Source organism: Danio rerio, chromosome 4 (assembly GCF_049306965.1).
Source record: "Danio rerio strain Tuebingen ecotype United States chromosome 4, GRCz12tu, whole genome shotgun sequence".
Taxonomy (NCBI): Eukaryota; Metazoa; Chordata; class Actinopteri; order Cypriniformes; family Danionidae; genus Danio; species Danio rerio.
Genome location: NC_133179.1, coordinates 34,058,196 through 34,076,601, shown reverse-complemented (window position 1 = coordinate 34,076,601; position 18,406 = coordinate 34,058,196). Strand labels below are relative to the sequence as shown.

The following is an 18,406-nucleotide window of genomic DNA, read 5'->3' as shown; positions in this document are numbered from 1 at the left end:
CATGAAAACTGGATTATAAAATCACACCCCACATACACAAAAATCTGTGGAACTGTGAGAAAGACAAACTCAATGTTTTATGCATATATGTTAATATTCCTTGCACATGTAACATGTTTACAAAACTCACTTACCTCTATGCTGCTACTCTGCACTTTTGCCATACTGCACTTAATTGCACTACAATAAATACCTCAACTTGGCCATATTCTGAAACAATCTGGTAATTGCTTACAGTTTATTTGTCACGAATTACAGGGAGACTCAATTGCAAGTAAAAAGAGATTTATTGGACTCAGACAGAAAACAGAGAACGATGAACGCAGGCAGATGATCGGTGAGTGAATCGAGCAGCAGGAAGAAGTCTAATGAATCGAACAGGGGGCACTGTAGAACAAGTTCAGGAAGCCGTCAACAGATAAGTATATGAGTCCAAACACAGAGCTCTCCCAGCGACACACCACCAGTAACTCAGCAACAGAAGCCTGACAGGACACAGACAACAGACGTGAAGATAACGAACTGACAATGTGAGACAGAAATGCTAAACATATATAGGCGTGTTAATGCGCTGCACCTGTAGTCCGCTGATTACAGCTGCGCAGTGCTATGCACGGCAAGTGCTGTTGACAGCGTACACGTGACCACCCAACTGATATGTAAACACAATTGACAGCCACGCAACTACCACACTGACACAGAGACACCCAAACACACACACACACACACTCATACACGCATATACGCACCACACCGCGCACACACAAACATACCTACACACACGCAGATCGCATCATAGAAGAACAGACAGATCCACAATCCTGACATTATTATTGTCTATTTATTAAATATCTATTGTACTATATTAGTTAAATGTTTAGTTTATGTTTAGTGTGTGTCATATCTTGTTTTAAATTGCACATTGGAGTATGGGAGAAACGCAATTTTAGTCTGCTGTGTAATGTACTGTTTCATGGTTTGATTGACAATAAAGTTGACTTTACTTATTTCAAATTAATTGCATGCGTTAACGCACTAATTTTGACAGCACTAATATATATGTCACTTTGTAAGAATAAGAAAAAAAAATATTGTCATATTTTGTTGAGTTGGTATTACCACACAAAAAACAACAGAAAAACCACATACTTCATCTAATGGTGAATTCTTTTGCTATTGTACCGCAGAAAGTGCTGAAGTAATGCTGTCTTCCTATTAGGCCTACTATTACAGGACATTAATTTGAAATGTCTGCGCCTCTGGTTAATGACTGCAGGCTGTTGCTTGTGCTCTAAGAATGTCTGAAACATATTCAAAGGTTGACTTCAAGTTTTCACTTAAGGTGAATTTTAAGTAGCTTACATAAAATAAATAAGAATGAATATGATTGGTCTTAACCCCCCGCTCTTTTTGGGCACGATGAAATACAGGCTGTAAAACCCAGATCTCATCTCAGCTGGAGGGACCTACTCGATTGCATCCTTCGCCAGAAGGACAGCAATCTCCTCTCGCAAGACAGGGGCACTCTCTGGGATAACCCTTGTGAAAAGGGCACCTGTGAACTTGGGAGGGCAAATTGCGAACTGTATCGCATAGCCAGGTCTTACTATACGTATGAGGGCAGCGCTAACCAAGCCGACAGAGCGCGCGCTAATGGCACGTGCCATCGGAGGGGCAGCTCGGGATGGGAGTGCTCATCCCAAGGAAGAGCTGAAAATAAGACAATCTCTCTTAACTTCCTCCCTGGATCCCGCGATGAGGCTGGAGTGAGAGAAAGGAGTCTTTTCTGCTGCACTCTGAAGGCGCGAAGGGTCTCGGCACTGCAAGCTGGAAGGCGAAGCATCCCAGACTGGCAGTGCTCGGGTTTGCGCATTCGGAGAAAGAAGAAACTGCTCTTTTATTGAAAATTTGGTTGCCGGCAGCGATGAGTTTAAAATCATGGTTATGGACTGATGTGATGATCCATGGCCCCCCACCGAGGTATGAGCAGGTCCCCTCTTCTCTGGATGGCTGGTCTCAGGGATGCTTCGCTGTCCGTTTACCGGATTTAGTGGTGCCTTAGGGCGGGGGCGTCACAGCCGCACAGAAGGCTCAGCGTTGCCGCTTGGCAGGTGGAGCGGAAACAGAGCAGATTAATTAATCGAGGGTTTTCGGAGTAGTTCCCCGAATCTTGATGCATTATTCACTGCGTGTTCAGCGCAAATGTCCGCTATAAATGTAAAATCTAACACTGCACACATCATCGCCAAAAAAAGCTTGGTTTTACTAAATTTAAACTGAATCTGCGGCTCATAACAAAGAGCGGTATTGTGGCGATGGTCGTCGCGAGAATCCTGCTTTGCCCTGGTCATCTGACTTGCCTGCTTTTTTCCCACAAACACAGAAAAGTGTAAGTGAACGCATAATGAGAGTGAGCATTTAAAATGAAACCAACCCAAACCAAAACTTTTAAAGAGTGGTAGAAGTGAGACTTTTCTTCCTTGTGTCCATTCTTTCTTGAGTTGTATATTATTTTCCAATTTAATGACTGATGACTGCTTTGCAGCTTTCAGCCTTGAATTGAATGATTTAGTAGAATGCTTTGTTTGTTTTGTAACAGAAATATTATTTATTAAATTGACATGCATATAAAAACAATAATGAAAAATAAACATTTCTCACTGCATTGCTTCATTTTTGTTTGATGCAAACCATACATTTGTTTTTTTATGTTATAGTCTGACTTTTTATAGCAGATAACTTATATTAAAGCATATTCAAGGCAGCATGATAAGATGATAAATCTAATTTATTTTTAATAGTAATATTGTTAATAGTAACAAATTGTTGATTGTTAATAGTTAATAGTAATTATTAATGTTAATAGTTAATAGTAATATTGTTTTAATAGTAATATTGTCATCATCTTAATCATTAATATTTATAATTATTTGATCTTTGTTTTGGAGTTATTGAACAAATATTAATAAGTCATTTCAGCATTAGTTAGATAGTTGTTTCTGGTTTTTGTTAGTCCTAATTTATGTTGTTTTCATATGCAAAAAAACCTTAATATACAATTTGCAGCCATGCTCATTCATCTATGGTGGGTGCTCCTACATTTTTTCGGGTGCTCCTAAATATTTTAAGTTGGTAGCACCGGTGCTACCAAGTAAAAAAAAGTTAGTTTTGAGCCCTGACACACGGAATTTATCGACATAGTTCAGCACGGTTGTCTAACTGTGCCAAGAATTCCGGGCAGAGAAAGGTTTGTAATCGTGTCGCGCCATTCCAGGCTCAGTGGAGAAACAACGGTAACCGTACTGAACTGTTCTTAGAAGAGCGACTTGACATATATGGCATTGATTAAAAACTATGGACAAAGGCCCACTGTGACACCTTGGTTAATCCCCCTGTTTTACTTAAATGGGTTATCTGCAATATGTTATTCCATTTGAAAATACATGCCACTACAGTTGCAGCTTGTGCAAGTCATGCTGGTAGTAATTTTTTTTTTTTGAATGTATTTAAAAAGATAATAAAATATATTTAATTCAACTCAAGAAGTTCTGTATATACCCTGCTCCTGCATCTCGGTGTTACAGTTATTTAAGATGGAAAGGCTAGGGTTAACGCAACATTTAAAAATTATGACCCTTTTATGAATGGTGGTGGCAATTGAGCAGACAAACAACCAAATTATGCCAAAATAAGTGTTTATTTTACAAAGTGGATAACTGATAAACAAAGTATATACAAAACAAAGAAAACAAGAATAAATAAATGGTTGTAATAAAGGGGAGGAGGAACAAAAGTGGCGCCAAAGAAAAGAAAATAATATAACAAAACACAACTCTAACTAGAACCCACCATCTCCGTACTATCTAATAAAAGAAAGAAAAAGAAAAATCTTCAGCGTTTTCACGCCCTATCTAAACTACACTTCTAAACACAAACGTAAACAAAACTTACAATTAGTGGCGCTCACTTCTAAACTAGTGTGTATAATACATTGGTATCTCCTACGTGTAGCAACATGTAGGTCATGTGACATCTACCCTGTTCCTCGAATCCCATTGATGTCATATCTATGTTAATCGGAGAGAAAACACAATTAGAACACCTGTAAAGATCGATTTCAGCACAAATGATTATAACACACATAGCACAAGAAACTATCACATAATCCAGCTATCAAGAAAACACACACAGTCAACCAACATAACAAACACACAACAGTGAGCAAGCAAAAAGCAAGCTAGCTTTCGACTGCACCGGCTTCCTTTTAAAGTGGGGAAGTCTGCTTGTGATTGGTCAATGATGATGTCATCGCGAATGGTAATGATGACTGGCATCTAGCTTGGCCAATAGGTAGATGAGCTGGGCGGACCTAAAGAAAAGGATAGGTAGAGAAGGAGGGAGAGAGAAAAAAAAATACATACAAACACAGGCACAGATACTGAGCCGTAACACTCCGGCACTTAAAAACAAACCCCGTTTGTAACGTAAAGTTCAGTGAGACTTTACACTCTAGAAAGGGCGTCTGCCATGATGTTATCAATGCCTTTCTTATGACAAATCTCCAAGTTATAGTTCTGCACTAATAAAGACCATCTCATCAAACGTTAATTGTGATTGTACATCCTCGATAAGAACACAAGGGGATTGTGATCTGTATATCGAAGCACAGGCAAGTTACTGGAGCCAACATAAACTTCAAAATGTTGTAAGGCGAACAGCAAAGCAAGAGTTTCTTTCTCAATAGTAGAGTAATTAAGCTGATGCTTATTGAACTTTCGAGAAAAGTAACTTATCGGATAATCTATGCCATTTCCATCCATCTTCTTGGCTTGGTAGCATTGATAGGTGGTCATAGTGTGCAGAGCAGAGGCGGCCTGGCCTCTGCGGTGTGGGCTCTGGCCGTGAGAGACTCAGATAACCTGCATGCTTTGGAAGGGAGTTTAGGTGGACCTCTCCAGGTAAAGTGGCTCTGCGGACACAGGTTGACCGCGATAGTCTGCTCCACCTGGGGAATCATTTACATTTAGTCATTTAGCAGACGCTTTTATCCAAAGCGACTTACAAATGAGGACAAGGAAGCAATTTACACAACTATGACAGCAACAATGAATAAGTGCTGTAGACAAGTTTCAGAAACGTAAAGTGTAAGAAGCAAAACATTAGTAATTTTTTTTGTAATACAGTTAGCAGTGGAGCCAGAGAGACAATTGCAAATTTGGAGGGAAAGTGAAAACCAAATAGTTGAGTTTTTAGTCGTTTCTTGAAGACAGCGAGTGACTCTGCCGTTCTGATGCAGTTAAGGAGTTCATTCCACCTGGGCAGATTGAATGCGAGAGTTCGGGAAAGTAATTTCTACCCTTTTTGGGATGGAACCACGAGGCAACGTTCACTCACAGAAGGCAAGTTTCTTGAGGGCACATAAATCTGCAGAAGTGAGAGCAGATAAGGAGCAAAGCCAGAAGTCGCTTTGTAAGCAAACATCAAAGCTTTGAATTTGATGCGAGCAGCAACTGGCAGCCAGTGCAAACGGATGAGTAGCGGAGTGAGGTGCTCTTTTAGGTTCATTAAAGACCATTCGTGCAGCTGCGTTCTGAAGCAGCTGAAGAGGTTTGATAGAGTTAGCTGGAAGCCTGGCTAGTAGAGAGTTGAACTGCATGTTCAGATAGGAAGCGTCAGACCTTTCTGATGTTATAGAGTGCGAATCTGCAAGATCGAGCAGTTCTATAAATGTGATCAGAGAAGTTCAGTTGGTCATCAATCGTTACTCCAAGGCTTTTCACCGTTTTGGATGCAGTAATGGTCGCCCCATCCATCTGGATTGAAAAGTTATGATGTAGAGTCGGGTTGGCAGAAACTTCAAGCATTTCCGTTATCGTGAGGTGAAGCTGAAGATGATGATTTTTAATCCAGTATGAAATGTCTGACAGGCAGGCTGAGACTCGAGCTGTAACCGAGGGATCATTAGGGTGCAAAGAGAGGTATAGCTGAGTAGAATCAGCATAGCAGTGTTTGATCAGTGAAGCAATGACGAGTGTATATAAGGTGAAGCTGATTACCTGATTTGTGAGTAGCAGAAGTAGGTGCTGTTTTGAGGTCAAAAGAGGCAAGCAGAGTCTGGAAGTCAGTAGCTTGAGTTCTTTCAATATGGATGTTGAAGTCACCTAGCACTAACAAGGGAGTGTCATTATCAAAAAAAGATGAGAGGAGAACATCCAGTTCATCTAAGAAGTGACCTAATGTATCTGGTGGGCAGTAGATGATATTTATGTAGAAGGGGTGGATAATGGTGACTGCATGGACTTCAAAGGAGCTGATTGTTGGCAGGGACGGTCTCTGGGTAAATTTCCATTCTTGCCTGCAGCGTACCTCCCGTGCTTTGCGAGTGTTAGTAACAACAGGAATTAGTAAACGTATAATAAAAGTGCAATGAAAACAATAAGTGTAAAGATAAAATAAATAAGTAAAATACTCAAGTGCTTTGTCGGTGTCTTTGCTCGGTGTAGTCCCACAGGTAGAGTCGATGGTCTTTACACTCGTGCAGGTAAAGTCGCTGGTCTTTGCACTCGTGCAGGTAGTCGATGGTTTTTACACTCGCGCAGGTAGAGTCGATGGTCTTTACACTCGTTGGTCTTCACACGAGGCGGCGTTTACACGACGCTGCCGCGGTGAAACTACCTGCTTATATACATCCCTGAGCGCTTGCTGATTGAATTCAGCTGGAAACGCCTCGTGAGTAAAAACAACAGAAACTGAGGCGGGGGGCACAAAACCGTCTGCGATCCACAAACAAGCTCTTACAGTAACCAAGGAAACAGTGAGTAAACTTTCTAGCACCACACACAAACAACTGAAAACAAGTCTAAATGTGCTAGAACCAAACACAAACAACTGAATACAAGCCTAAATGTCCTTGAACCATACACAAACAACTGAAAACAAGTCTAAATGTACCTACACGCTGCTGACCTCGTTGCTAAAGTGCTTGAATCGCCTCATATCCCCTGGCTGCTCCGTCATCAAGAGAGGTGAGAGCAGGAGCGCATGAGGTCTGGGCAATGAAAGGTCCATGCCTGCGTGAGCTCTCTTTGTACCTCCGTGAACAAGGGGACAGGGGGGTCGGGAAAGCTTCACCTTCTTATTCACCCCCACATAACACCCATCTAAGCGGTCCGGCCGTGGTTCTGGGGGACAAGTCATCTACAGTCCCATGGCCAAATCAGCCCAAGATAACATGGCTAATATGTCTGACTCAAGGTCCGAAACCTTGCTGACAACCCCGGAGGATGGCAGGGGGTCCGGATCTTCATTGAAGCATGTCAACCCATCTTTTGATGCCTAAATAGACATCACGCCCCTGGTGTCATTTAATGAAAGCGCGGCCAGCCCAGAGAATCGACTAGCGCTCACACTCGAAGCAGAAACAGAGCCCACTGACGAGGAGCGAAGGGGTCCGCAGGCCCGAAGGCGACGGATTAGCCCCACTGTAACCCTCAGGCCTGCCAGAGTTCTAACAGCTTGGTGGGCAGCAGCAGGGGTGACTTGACCTAATTAAAGAGCTCGCCGCGACCTCAATTGTGCAACAGTCAAGCCATCGCAATGCAGGCAAGAACTGTCTGTGAGCACTGCATCAACATGTTGGACCCCCAAGCATGTGACGCAATACTCATCCCTGTGATCCGGAGCGAGGAAACCCCAGCATCCAGAAACGCACGGTCGAAACGACATCTTTAGAAAGACGCGCTGCATGACTGTGTGCTCTGCTCTTTGTAGAAACTGCTCTTTTAGATCACCAGCAAAACACCAAGGGGACATGAAACCCAGTTCGCCCACCGCTAAAACGTTTTCCCCCGCACTGGTGAAGGAAATGCTTTATTTGTTGGAAGTCTGGTCTGAAGCAACACATCTGATGAGCTGACTCACACAGCCAACTGATATAGCCCTAATTGGCTCATCAGTTTCAGCTGTGGAGCTAAGCCTAGCCAAGTCAATTGGCATTCCATTGGCCCGTTTTCATATCTTCAGAAGTGATTGGTCGTCTAAAGCACTCCCAAAAGTCTGTTTATACAGACACATGTAGCAGTTCCCTTATGAAGGGGAACATGTCTATAGCTTACTAAAAGCCTTTATGTTTATTCATTTTTTCCTCAGTGGAAGCTGAGAAGAGGAAGAGGAGAAAAGGAAGAGAAAGCCAAGCAAGAGATGCCAGAAAAAGGGGGAAGGAAATAATGTGTAATTTTGCTATTTGAGTATAGGCAGGCCAGCACAGTGGCGCAGTAGGTCGCACGATTGCCTCACAGCAAGAAGGTTGCTGGATCGAGCCTCGGCTGGGTCAGTTGGCATTTCTGGGTGGGGTTGGCATGTTCTCCCCATGTTAGCGTGGGTTTCCTCCGGGTGCTCCGGTTTCCCCTACAAATCCAAAAACATGTGCTGACATTGGGTAAGCTAAAATTGTCCATAGTGTATGTGTTTGAATGCATGTTTTCCAGTGATGGGTTGCAACTGGAAGGGTATCCGCTGTGTAAAACATATGCTGGATAAGTTGGTGGTTTATTCCACTGTGGCGACCCCAGATTAACAAATGGACTAAGTCGAAAATAAAATAAATGAATGAGTATAGGTAATGATAGACAAGATAATGTTTGATTAAGATGAAGTGTTATAAAATGCCAATTCATTAAAATAAAGGTTACAAAGTAAAGAAGAACTATATTGTGTGTTTGCATATTTATTTCACAACCTTCAAGATTTTACCTTGTAAACTACAGGGAACAATAAGGGGAACAAATGATGAATTTACCCTTTAACTACAAGGAACAAGGAGGGAACAATGCTTCACTTTAATTTACAACCCGCAAATGCTTTATTTACCCCGTAAGTATAAGGAACAAGGTGGGAACAAGGAGGGAACAATGCTTCACTTTAATTTACAACCCCAAATGCTGTATTTACCCTTTAACTACAGGAAACAAGGAGGAAAATCTGGGCAAGAATTCTTGCTACCTGGTTACATTTGAGCTGCTGCAATGATCATTCAGTTCTTTTGCCATGTCTGCATTAAACAGCATAAACTGATGTCTAGGAGGCCATGTGTGTCACAATAAAAACAACATTTGATTCAGAGGATTCTGAGCATGTATAACTACAGTTGAAGTCCGAATTATTACACCCCCCCCCCCCCAAAAATAAATAAATAAATAAATAAAATAAATGCATATGTTAATTGTGAAACTAATGCAGAAGTTGTTGCTCTTGTCCTGTAGCTGTGAATGGGTGAAGCACCATGGCGAATGTTAAACAGCTGCTCAAGAACTCACTGGATGAACTGAGAGAAGCTGAACTAAAAGAGTTTCAGTGGTGCTTAGTAAATGACCATAGAGAGATTTCAACAGCTGAATTGGAGAATGCAGACAGGTTAAAGACAGTGGATAAGTTGGTGTCATGTTTTAAACCAGAAAGAGCTTTGAAGATCACAGTGGACACCCTGAGGAAAATAAAGCAGAATGAATTGGCTGAAGAGCTGGAGAATACACAGAAGCAAGGTACTGTTTAATTCCCTGTCAAAATTTCAAATGTGATAATTTTCAGTTCAAATCTTTTTATGTTATAACCCAGTCCTAACAATGGTTTTTGAGTCAGATGTATTGTCATAACATGTATTGCACAGCTTATGAACAATAAATGTAAATATATTTAATATTGTGTATATAGCTAATGTATGTGAATATATTGTTTGTCTTCGCTCATCTGAATTTTTTACTTTATTTATATGTGCAATTGTTTTTTTTCAAATGGGAAGTCAAGACATAGGCAAAGGGCCATAAAACCCACCTGTTGTAGGTTATAGTGTCGGGGGAGGGACAAGGGGAAGAATTTGAATAAAATCGGGAGTTTCCATTTGGGCAAGTCCTGATTTTCACCAAGGCAAAACAAACACACATGCAAGGGAGAAAGACAGTTAAAGCATTTAATGACGGTGGAATGTTTGATGCACGTCGTATAAGAGAAAAAAAAAACCTCTGCATTTCTCTGTAACTCAGATCCACTCGGTAGGTCAGAAAGCCATGTGTGTGGCTCAAACATTCCAATCAAACATTCCACCATCATTATTAAACACGACGGTCGGTAATAGAGCCGCATTTACAGCAGATCTTTCAGGTCATAATATTGTAGTGATATTAACGTAAACTAAGTAACTTAGAAATAATTTTGACTAAGGTCTGTCTTTAAACACTGAAAGAGTACTGCTGAAGATACAAACTGTAACTTTGCCATCTGAATGAACAAAGAAAGGGCACTGATCGCACACACTTACCAAATCTGTAAAGACAGGACAATCAACACCAACGTGACCTGCGTCTTTTTTTAAAGTAGACGAGAAGAAAATCCGGATTTCACAATTTTTTTAATGCGAAAAGGTCTCGAGTAAAAAATATTCTGTACAAACATATTTCTGCCGTGTGTCGCATGCACTGATCCACAAGTAAGTCCAGTTGTGCTCTTATAGCTGGAAAATGAAAAACAAAACCTTCCTTGCAGCATATTATAAAAGCAACACTGACGACCCGTATCTCCAAATAATTCTTATTCTTTTCCCACTTCTTTCGGCAACACAACATGTCGTCTCTCTGCCGTCTGAAAACCGTTTTAGATACCAAAGGTCTTAAAAGCTAGCATGCATATTAATGAAGTTGCACCACATACACAATAGAACGTGCTGATTGGTTTGAACCAAGTCTTACTCATGAATGAATGCAGCACACTCAGAGACGCATTTAGGCATTTCCACATACAGACGTCCAGTCTACATGCTGGAATACACGCTAAGATCTCATGGACGTGACGCAGCTTCAAAAATTTGTTTTAAACCAGAAGTACGTATTTGCTTGAAATAATGCAAAAACAACCAATTTTCTCTTATTAGTGAAATATATGTGTCCCAATAGTGTTTTTAGCAGTGTGGGACAGATATCTGACTGTCAACAGCTCAAAAAAATGTGTTTTTGTGTTTTGTGACCCTTTAATAAAGAAAAGAAAACAAGAAAGAAGAAGCTTAAAATAAGTTGCAAAACAAACATTTCTGAAACAGAAACCCATTCTAAAGCCAGCTCACACTGTCCATTGTCCGTAGTGTATGAGTGAGAATGAGTGTGTATGGATGTTTCCCATAGATAGTTTGCAGCTGAAAGAGCATCCGTTGCTTAAAAACATGTGCTGGATAAGTTGGTGGTTCATTCCGCTGTGGCAACCCCAGATTAATAAAGGGACTGAGCCAAAAAGAAAATGAATGAATGAATACTACTCTCATTAAAGTTTATGTAAAAATACGATTTCTGTAAAGTAGCTCCTCATTTTCTGTCATCAGGAGTCTGCATGGCTGTGGAAATAGTTGAGCATTAGCAGAATCATAATCCATAATCCAAGACCTCTATCAAGCCTTTTACACAATTTATGTTTCACAAAGAGAGATCTCCATCCCAGGGGCACACAAAGACAAAACTATAAAAACAACAATTTATTACTCATTTGCACAGACAGAATGAACAAATATGGAATATAGAGTTCAGCAAAGGAAAAGAAGAAAAAATATAGGTTGTAAAATAAACATTACTGGAACAAGAAAACATTGTAAAGCCGGCTCACACTGCATTTTTTAAATAATCCTATATGATTGTAGCTTTTTCATGAATATGGTTCTCATGTTAGAGTTTAGGATCTCAGTGTTCATAATGTCAAACTGTACAACAATAAAGAAGCCCTATACAAACAAGAAAACTTGTCTGTAGTTGGACATCATCCATCCATGACACATTTACTAACTTGCATTCTGAAAAGATAACACACAGAAAACATTACAAATCTACAGCGTTATTTTGTCCAAAACATGCCTCAATAATAAAACCAGGGAAATGTCAGGAAACATTGAGACAGCAAATGATCAGCAGAGTATAAAGTATTTCAAAAAACTGTAATAGACATATTTTAATTCTGGAGAATTCTTTTTGAAACATCCTGCATTTTTCTGAGTTATCGACTTTTTTTCAATACAATATAAGATTTAAGTCAAATCACCTACCCTTGCTCATTCAAATTACCATACAGGTTGTCACGTCATTTAAATGATGAAACAAATGACTTCATGAGTGCTGTTGTTATTTTTTCGTGTTTGAAAGCACAGGACATAATTATGTTTCACTTTAATAAAAAACAACTTTTTCCTCTCTCTTGTAAAGGTGCAGCTTCAGAGACCTGTAATTCCCCTCCTGTTGATTACACAAACACCAGCCGTGAACTAAAGAAGAAGTTAAAAGAGGACTATAAGCAAATATTGATTGGTAATTCACAGACGGGTCACCAGAAGAAGCTGGATGATATTTACACTGATATATATGTGGTGGAGAACGAGACTGGAGGAAGAGAGAATGACCATGAGGTGATACAGATAGAGTCAAAACACAACCAACAGACAGCCAAAGATAAACCACTCAAGTGTAACGACATGTTTAAAGTTCAGCCTGACACCGAACAAAACAAAAGAGTCCTGACACTGGGGATTGCAGGAGTGGGAAAGACTGTCTCTGTCAGCAAATTCATCCTTGACTGGGCTGAAGGAAAAGACAATCAGGAAATAGTCTTCATATTTCCACTGCCGTTCCGTAGACTGAATCTGATTAAAGAAGAAAAGTACAGTCTCATAGGTCTGCTTAACAAGTACTTCTTTAGTAGACCGGCAGGACTGAGTTCTCTTCCTGAAGAACAAGGCAAGGTCATGTTCATCTTTGATGGACTGGATGAATATCGCTTTCAGTTGAACTTTAAAGAGGTGGATGGATTTACAGATGTTGATAAAGAAATGACAGTGAGTAAGATAGTAACACATCTCTTAAAGAGAGAGCTGCTACGCTCTTCTCACATCTGGATCACATCCAGGCCAGCAGCAGCCAGTCTGATACCCCGAGACTACATTGATCAGGTGACTGAGGTGCGAGGATTCAGTGATGAGCAGAAAGAGCAGTACTTCATCAAAAACAGCAGTCCTGAGGTTGCTGGAAACATCATCGGCCACATCAAGAAATCCAGGAGTCTGTATATCATGTGCCACATCCCTGTCTTCTGCTGGATCTCTCTCACTGCTCTCAAGACCCAGAGGAACAATGACAAAACACCCACAACTCTCACAGAGATGTACATTAACTTCTTACTGTCTCAAAAGCAACAGATGAATAAAAAATACCGCACTGATTCTGAACCTGAAGCCAGTGCCTGGTCTTTTGAAGACATTGTTCTGAAGCTTGGGAAACTGGCCTTTAAACAGCTGCAGAAAGGACAACTGATTTTCTACAAAACAGATCTGGAGAAGTGTGGACTAGATGTCAAGGAAGGGTCTGTGTTCTCTGGATTATGTACTCGAATGTTTCAGGAGGAAAACCCCATTTCAGGGGAACAGGTTTACAGTTTTGTTCATCTCAGTGTTCAGGAGTTCATCGCTGCTCTCTATGTGTTTTTCACTTACAAAAACAAGAAAGCAAATCCATTTCTTGATTCCAGGAAAAAGGAACTGACATGGAAACTCTCTACAAAGACCCTGTTTAAACTTCACAAGGATGCAGTCGAGAAGACTTTACAAAGCAAGAATGGACACCTGGACCTTTTCCTTCGCTTCCTGCTGGGTCTCTCTCTGGAGTCTAATCAGAGTGACCAGAGTGTCCTGAAGGAGCTCCTGCCAGGACTGAAGCTCAAAACTGAGAACATCAAAGATACGACTGACTATATCAAAGAGAAAATAGAGGAGGAGAAATCAGCGGAGAGGACCATCAACCTCTTCTACTGTCTAAATGAACTGAAAGATGACTTTGTGGAGGAACTCCAGAAGAGTCTGAGCTCTGGAAATCTTACAACACAGGATCTGTCCTCTGCTCAGTGGTCGGGTCTGGTGTTTGTGCTCCAGATGTCAGAAGAGATTCAAGAGAAGTTTGAACTACAGAAATACAGAAGATCTGATGAAGCACTGATGAGACTGATACCAGTGGTCAAAAACACCACAAGGGCACTGTAAGAATTTTCTGTATACACTTATGCCCATTTCACACATTGATTTGCAACACATGAGTAAAATGTGTGCAGTGCAGAAACAGCACAGACTATTTGTGTTTTCATATCAAATATGCATTACTGATCTCCTGCTGTATACAATATCTGTTCTCCTTATGTTTACTCCATTTTAGACATTCTTTTCAATACTTTTACTCTTTTTAATAATAATATAATCTCATTTCAAAACTTAAAGCTCTAATATGTTACCATGAGTTTGGAAAACTGAGAAAGTTTTTAATAATGATAACTAATAATTAATTATCACACAAAACGTTCGAGGTTACTAAAGTAACCCTTCGTTCCCCGAGGAGGGGAACGGAAGCACTATAAGTGGATTTGATTGTTAAAATCCACGTATTGGGAGGTTCGGTTCAGAAGCTACTCGTCTGAAGAGTATTGAACGGGCCAATTAAGAATGAATTGGCAGCGCAAGCCTGCGCAGGTGAGCGGCATAAGCAATCAACTGAGTATATAAGCTCACCTGGCGCCAGCAGACGCTATCCTTTTTAAGCTGAAGAGACTTTTAACAGCTAAGGGACAGTCATTATGGTGACGGAGTATAGTGCTTCCGTTCCCCTCCTCGGGGAACGAAGGGTTACTTTAGTAACCTCGAATGTTCTCCTTCGGGGGGAACTCCAGCACTATAAGTGGATTTGATTGTTAAAATCCACGTATTGGGAGCCCATTGAAAGCGCCATAATGACTGCACCTTACCATCACCCACCATGAGAGAGCGGTCAGGCAAGCGTGACGCACCCAGATCATGAGAGGCGTGGTCCTCCAACGTGCCCTTGGCCTTAACTTATCCCACTTCAAAAAGAAGTTTTACGGAATAGGTATCTTTTTTGGGAGTCGCTAGCGTCTGGATAATTCTAGGAAATACGACAGTACGTTGGGAAGCGTGCCATCCCAGTAGGGAGGACGCTGCGGAGACCATCCGCACCCAATAGGGGGAAACAAATGGAATTACATATGGACTAACCCTGAAAAGGGGGAGTGCGCATAAAAAGGTGGTTAGCAGATAGGGAAAGCACGGGTCCGCCCAGGGGGGGAACTTAACCGTGGCGGAAAAAGCATATGGGGATCACCAGCGGGGATCGGCCATAGCAGGCACCTATACCCAAAACGCGGGCTGACCAGCGGGCAGACCTACTACGTAATGGGCCAGCAAGTGACTCCTCCGCTGAGTCAGTGCTGGGGGCCTCGGAGGAATCTGCAGGGCTCACCGAATGGGGAACTTTACTGACAGACAGGAGGGTGCACATCTCTCCGTGTTAGGGAAAAAAGGCACCGCAAGCGTGTACAACACCTACCGAGTTGTTTCCTCAATCACCAAAGGTCACCACCTAACACCCTTGAGGAAACCGGCTCCACTCGCAGATTATAAAATCTTGCAAATGTGTTGGGTGTCGCCCAGCCTGCAGCTCTACAAATGTCTGTTAAAGAAGCGCCACGCGAAGGCGGAACTGTGAATTGTTAGCTAAAGAATACCTTTATGTGTTTTTTAAAGTCTTGGATTCTCCCTTAAATTCAGTATTTACAGAGTCCATATGGTGATTTTACCTTTGCTTAAACTAAAAGACAACATTCAAGTGTTTTGTCTCTGCTCTGGATTAATAGATAAATGTCATTATTTCTGTTTTACCCTCACAGGCTTCAGGGCTGTAATCTCACTGTTCAGTGCTGTGAGAGTTTATCTTCAGCTCTACAATCCTCAAACTGTGTCCTGAAAGAGCTGGACCTGAGTATCAATGACCTGCAGGATTCAGGAGTGAAATTTCTCTCTGATGGACTGAAGAGTCCAAACTGTAAACTAGAGACACTGAGGTCTGAGTTCAAATACCTGATTGATTGATTGACTGTTTGATTATAATTATTACTTGCATGAAGTGAATGACAAAAAAACACTGTAAATTTAAATTAGTTATCTTATTTCTCAGATTTGTCCTGTGTAAACTCACTGCTGATTCTTGTGAGAGTTTGTCTTCAGTTCTACAATCCTCAAACTGTGTGCTGAGAGAGCTGGACCTGAGTAACAATGACCTGCAGGATTCAGGAGTGAAGAAGCTCTCTGATGGACTGAAGAGTCAACACTGTAAACTGGAGACACTGAGGTCTGAGTTCAAACACCTGACTGATTGCTTGATTGATTTATTGATTGATAGATAGATTGACTGTTTGATTATAATTATTATTTACATGAAGTGAATGACCAAAAAATACACTGTAAATTTTATTTGTTTTCTTATTTCTCAGATTTGTTACGTGTAAACTCACTGCTGATTCTTGTGAGACTTTGTCTTCAGCTCTACAATCCTCAAACTGTGTCCTGAGAGAGCTGGACCTGAGTAACAATGACCTGCAGGATTCAGGAGTGAAGCTTCTCTCTGATGGACTGAAAAGTCAACACTGTAAACTGGAGACACTGAGGTAAAAGATTCCCTACTCAACAATAACTACAAAACAATTTCATAACAGCCCACATTATTTCATATTAGGGCTTTTTGTGTTGTCAAGTTGCTGATTGGAGGAGCAGCAGGTAATCTTAGGGTTTATTGACTCAGAATGCAGAACTGAATACAGTGCAGCAGAAAGCCCAATGGTTTCCAGACATAGCCTCTGAACTCCTGTAAACAGAAATGTTCAACACTTGCTCTGAGTTCTCGACTGCTTTGGAGCTGACACAGATGACTGGTGCTGTGTGTGGAGGTTCTTTAACTTGACACGGCGTCTAAATAAGGCTGAGCTCAGGTGCGCAGTGCTTCAACAGAAATGAGGCGTAAGAGTAATCATAACACCATCATTATGGTAATGAGCTAAATGAGCTCTCCTCTGTCAGGGTAGAAAAAGAACAGATTCAATAGCAAGTGAAACAAATTTATTCTTCTAAAAAAAACACAAAATATCCTCAAAAAGGCAGGACAGATTACTCACAATAGGTTCAACGTACAAGCCTCATGAGCATGTAAAACGGACTGACGAAAGACAAGAGACGAGAGGACACTAAATAGGGAAGAAATCAAGCAGCAACAGGTGAAGGAGAGGATCGCAAATTGATTACCAGGTCTCTAAGGCGGGAAACAAAAAGCGAACAAGGAGCACATGGCCAGCTGTCAAAACAAAAACCACGTGCTCCAAACACACAAAGACAACACAAACAGGTAAGTCATTTTATACTCTTAACATCCTCATGTTGTCAGGTATATTAAATGTCGCCATGTAGGTCATTAGTTTCAAGAAGACAAAGACAAAAGTACAAATGAAAGAACACATGGAGCAAATCATGTCATCTAACATCTCCTGATCACTCCAGTTCACACACTTTCCATCTCTGAATATATATTTTCTCTCACTGACTGCTGTTTACATGAAGCACGCTTACTGACATGTAATGAGCCCCGCTGATCAGCTTCTGATGCCAGGTGTCCAGCAGCAACAAGCAAACATTGCTCTGTTTCACACTGAACAAACTTACAGTAGCAGCACAATTAAGCGATGGAACCATTACAGATTTTGGTTTTTAGGATTATAGTCTGAGAAATAATCACAGTTTCATGGTTATCACGATTGTTAAGCATTCATTAATTTCAGAACACTACTAGTTTAGAAAATCACATGAAAACTACACATTTTACAGTGTTATTTACTAGAGGTGTAAACCTATGCTGGTCTCACGGTTTGGTTCGGTTACGATTATCATGCCTTCAATTCGGTTCAATTCGATATCTCGGTGCATCACAGTGCATTGATGATGCTTTCCATATACAGTGTTATATTTTATGGGGGAGGCTATAACAAGCTGTCTGTATAAATACACAGACACACAGCACCACACTGTCTCTCATATACACAAACATAGACAGCACCAAATAAACAAACAAACACACACACACGCACACACACATACACTTAAACCTTCGCAACAGGGAGAGCTCGCGCTCTACGAATAAAAAAAAAGGAAAAAAGAAGCACTTTTCTGACGGTCCCTTACTGAGAGCTTCTCTCAGCGCGAGCTCTCCCGGCTAAACACATATTGTGAGGGCTTAAACGGAGCAGTGCTCGTAATGTTGAGTGAAAAAAAAGAAAGACAGCTGTGAAACATATTCAGCTTTGTCTTTTTGTAAGAAACACACTTTAGATATTTTTAGGTTAAGAGGTTTTTAAGTTATTGCCATCTATAACTGATTGTGTGTCAGGAATATCGAAAACAAAACCAACTGAACCACGCTCATTTCTGGCGCCCCCCTGGATATACAGCGCCCTTATCGTTTGCCTATGGTGCCTATGCCACGGGCCAGCCCTGAGTTGGCTGAGT

General features: G+C 41.1%; 3 protein-coding genes across 4 annotated transcripts in view; 1 reads left to right on the top strand and 2 right to left on the bottom strand.

Annotated features, from left to right (window-relative positions):
• LOC137491238 (uncharacterized) overlaps positions 1-18,406 on the bottom strand; it is a 1,025,816-nt gene that overhangs the window by 758,074 nt on the left and 249,336 nt on the right. The window lies entirely within an intron of this gene.
• The window catches only part of LOC101886704 (uncharacterized), an 847,011-nt gene that overhangs the window by 579,269 nt on the left and 249,336 nt on the right, over positions 1-18,406 (bottom strand). The window lies entirely within an intron of this gene.
• LOC137491179 (NACHT, LRR and PYD domains-containing protein 12-like) overlaps positions 9,249-18,406 on the top strand; it is a 46,377-nt gene continuing 37,219 nt past the window's right edge. For both annotated transcript variants that reach the window (XR_012402181.1, XM_073947389.1), the window contains exons 1-5: positions 9,249-9,539; positions 12,231-14,049; positions 15,745-15,918; positions 16,032-16,205; positions 16,348-16,521. Coding sequence is in view for 1 of the 2 variants with exons in the window: in XM_073947389.1 (XP_073803490.1) it covers positions 9,281-9,539; positions 12,231-14,049; positions 15,745-15,918; positions 16,032-16,205; positions 16,348-16,521 (2,600 nt within the window). In the remaining variant the exon portion in view is untranslated. The remainder of the gene's footprint in view (positions 9,540-12,230; positions 14,050-15,744; positions 15,919-16,031; positions 16,206-16,347; positions 16,522-18,406) is intronic.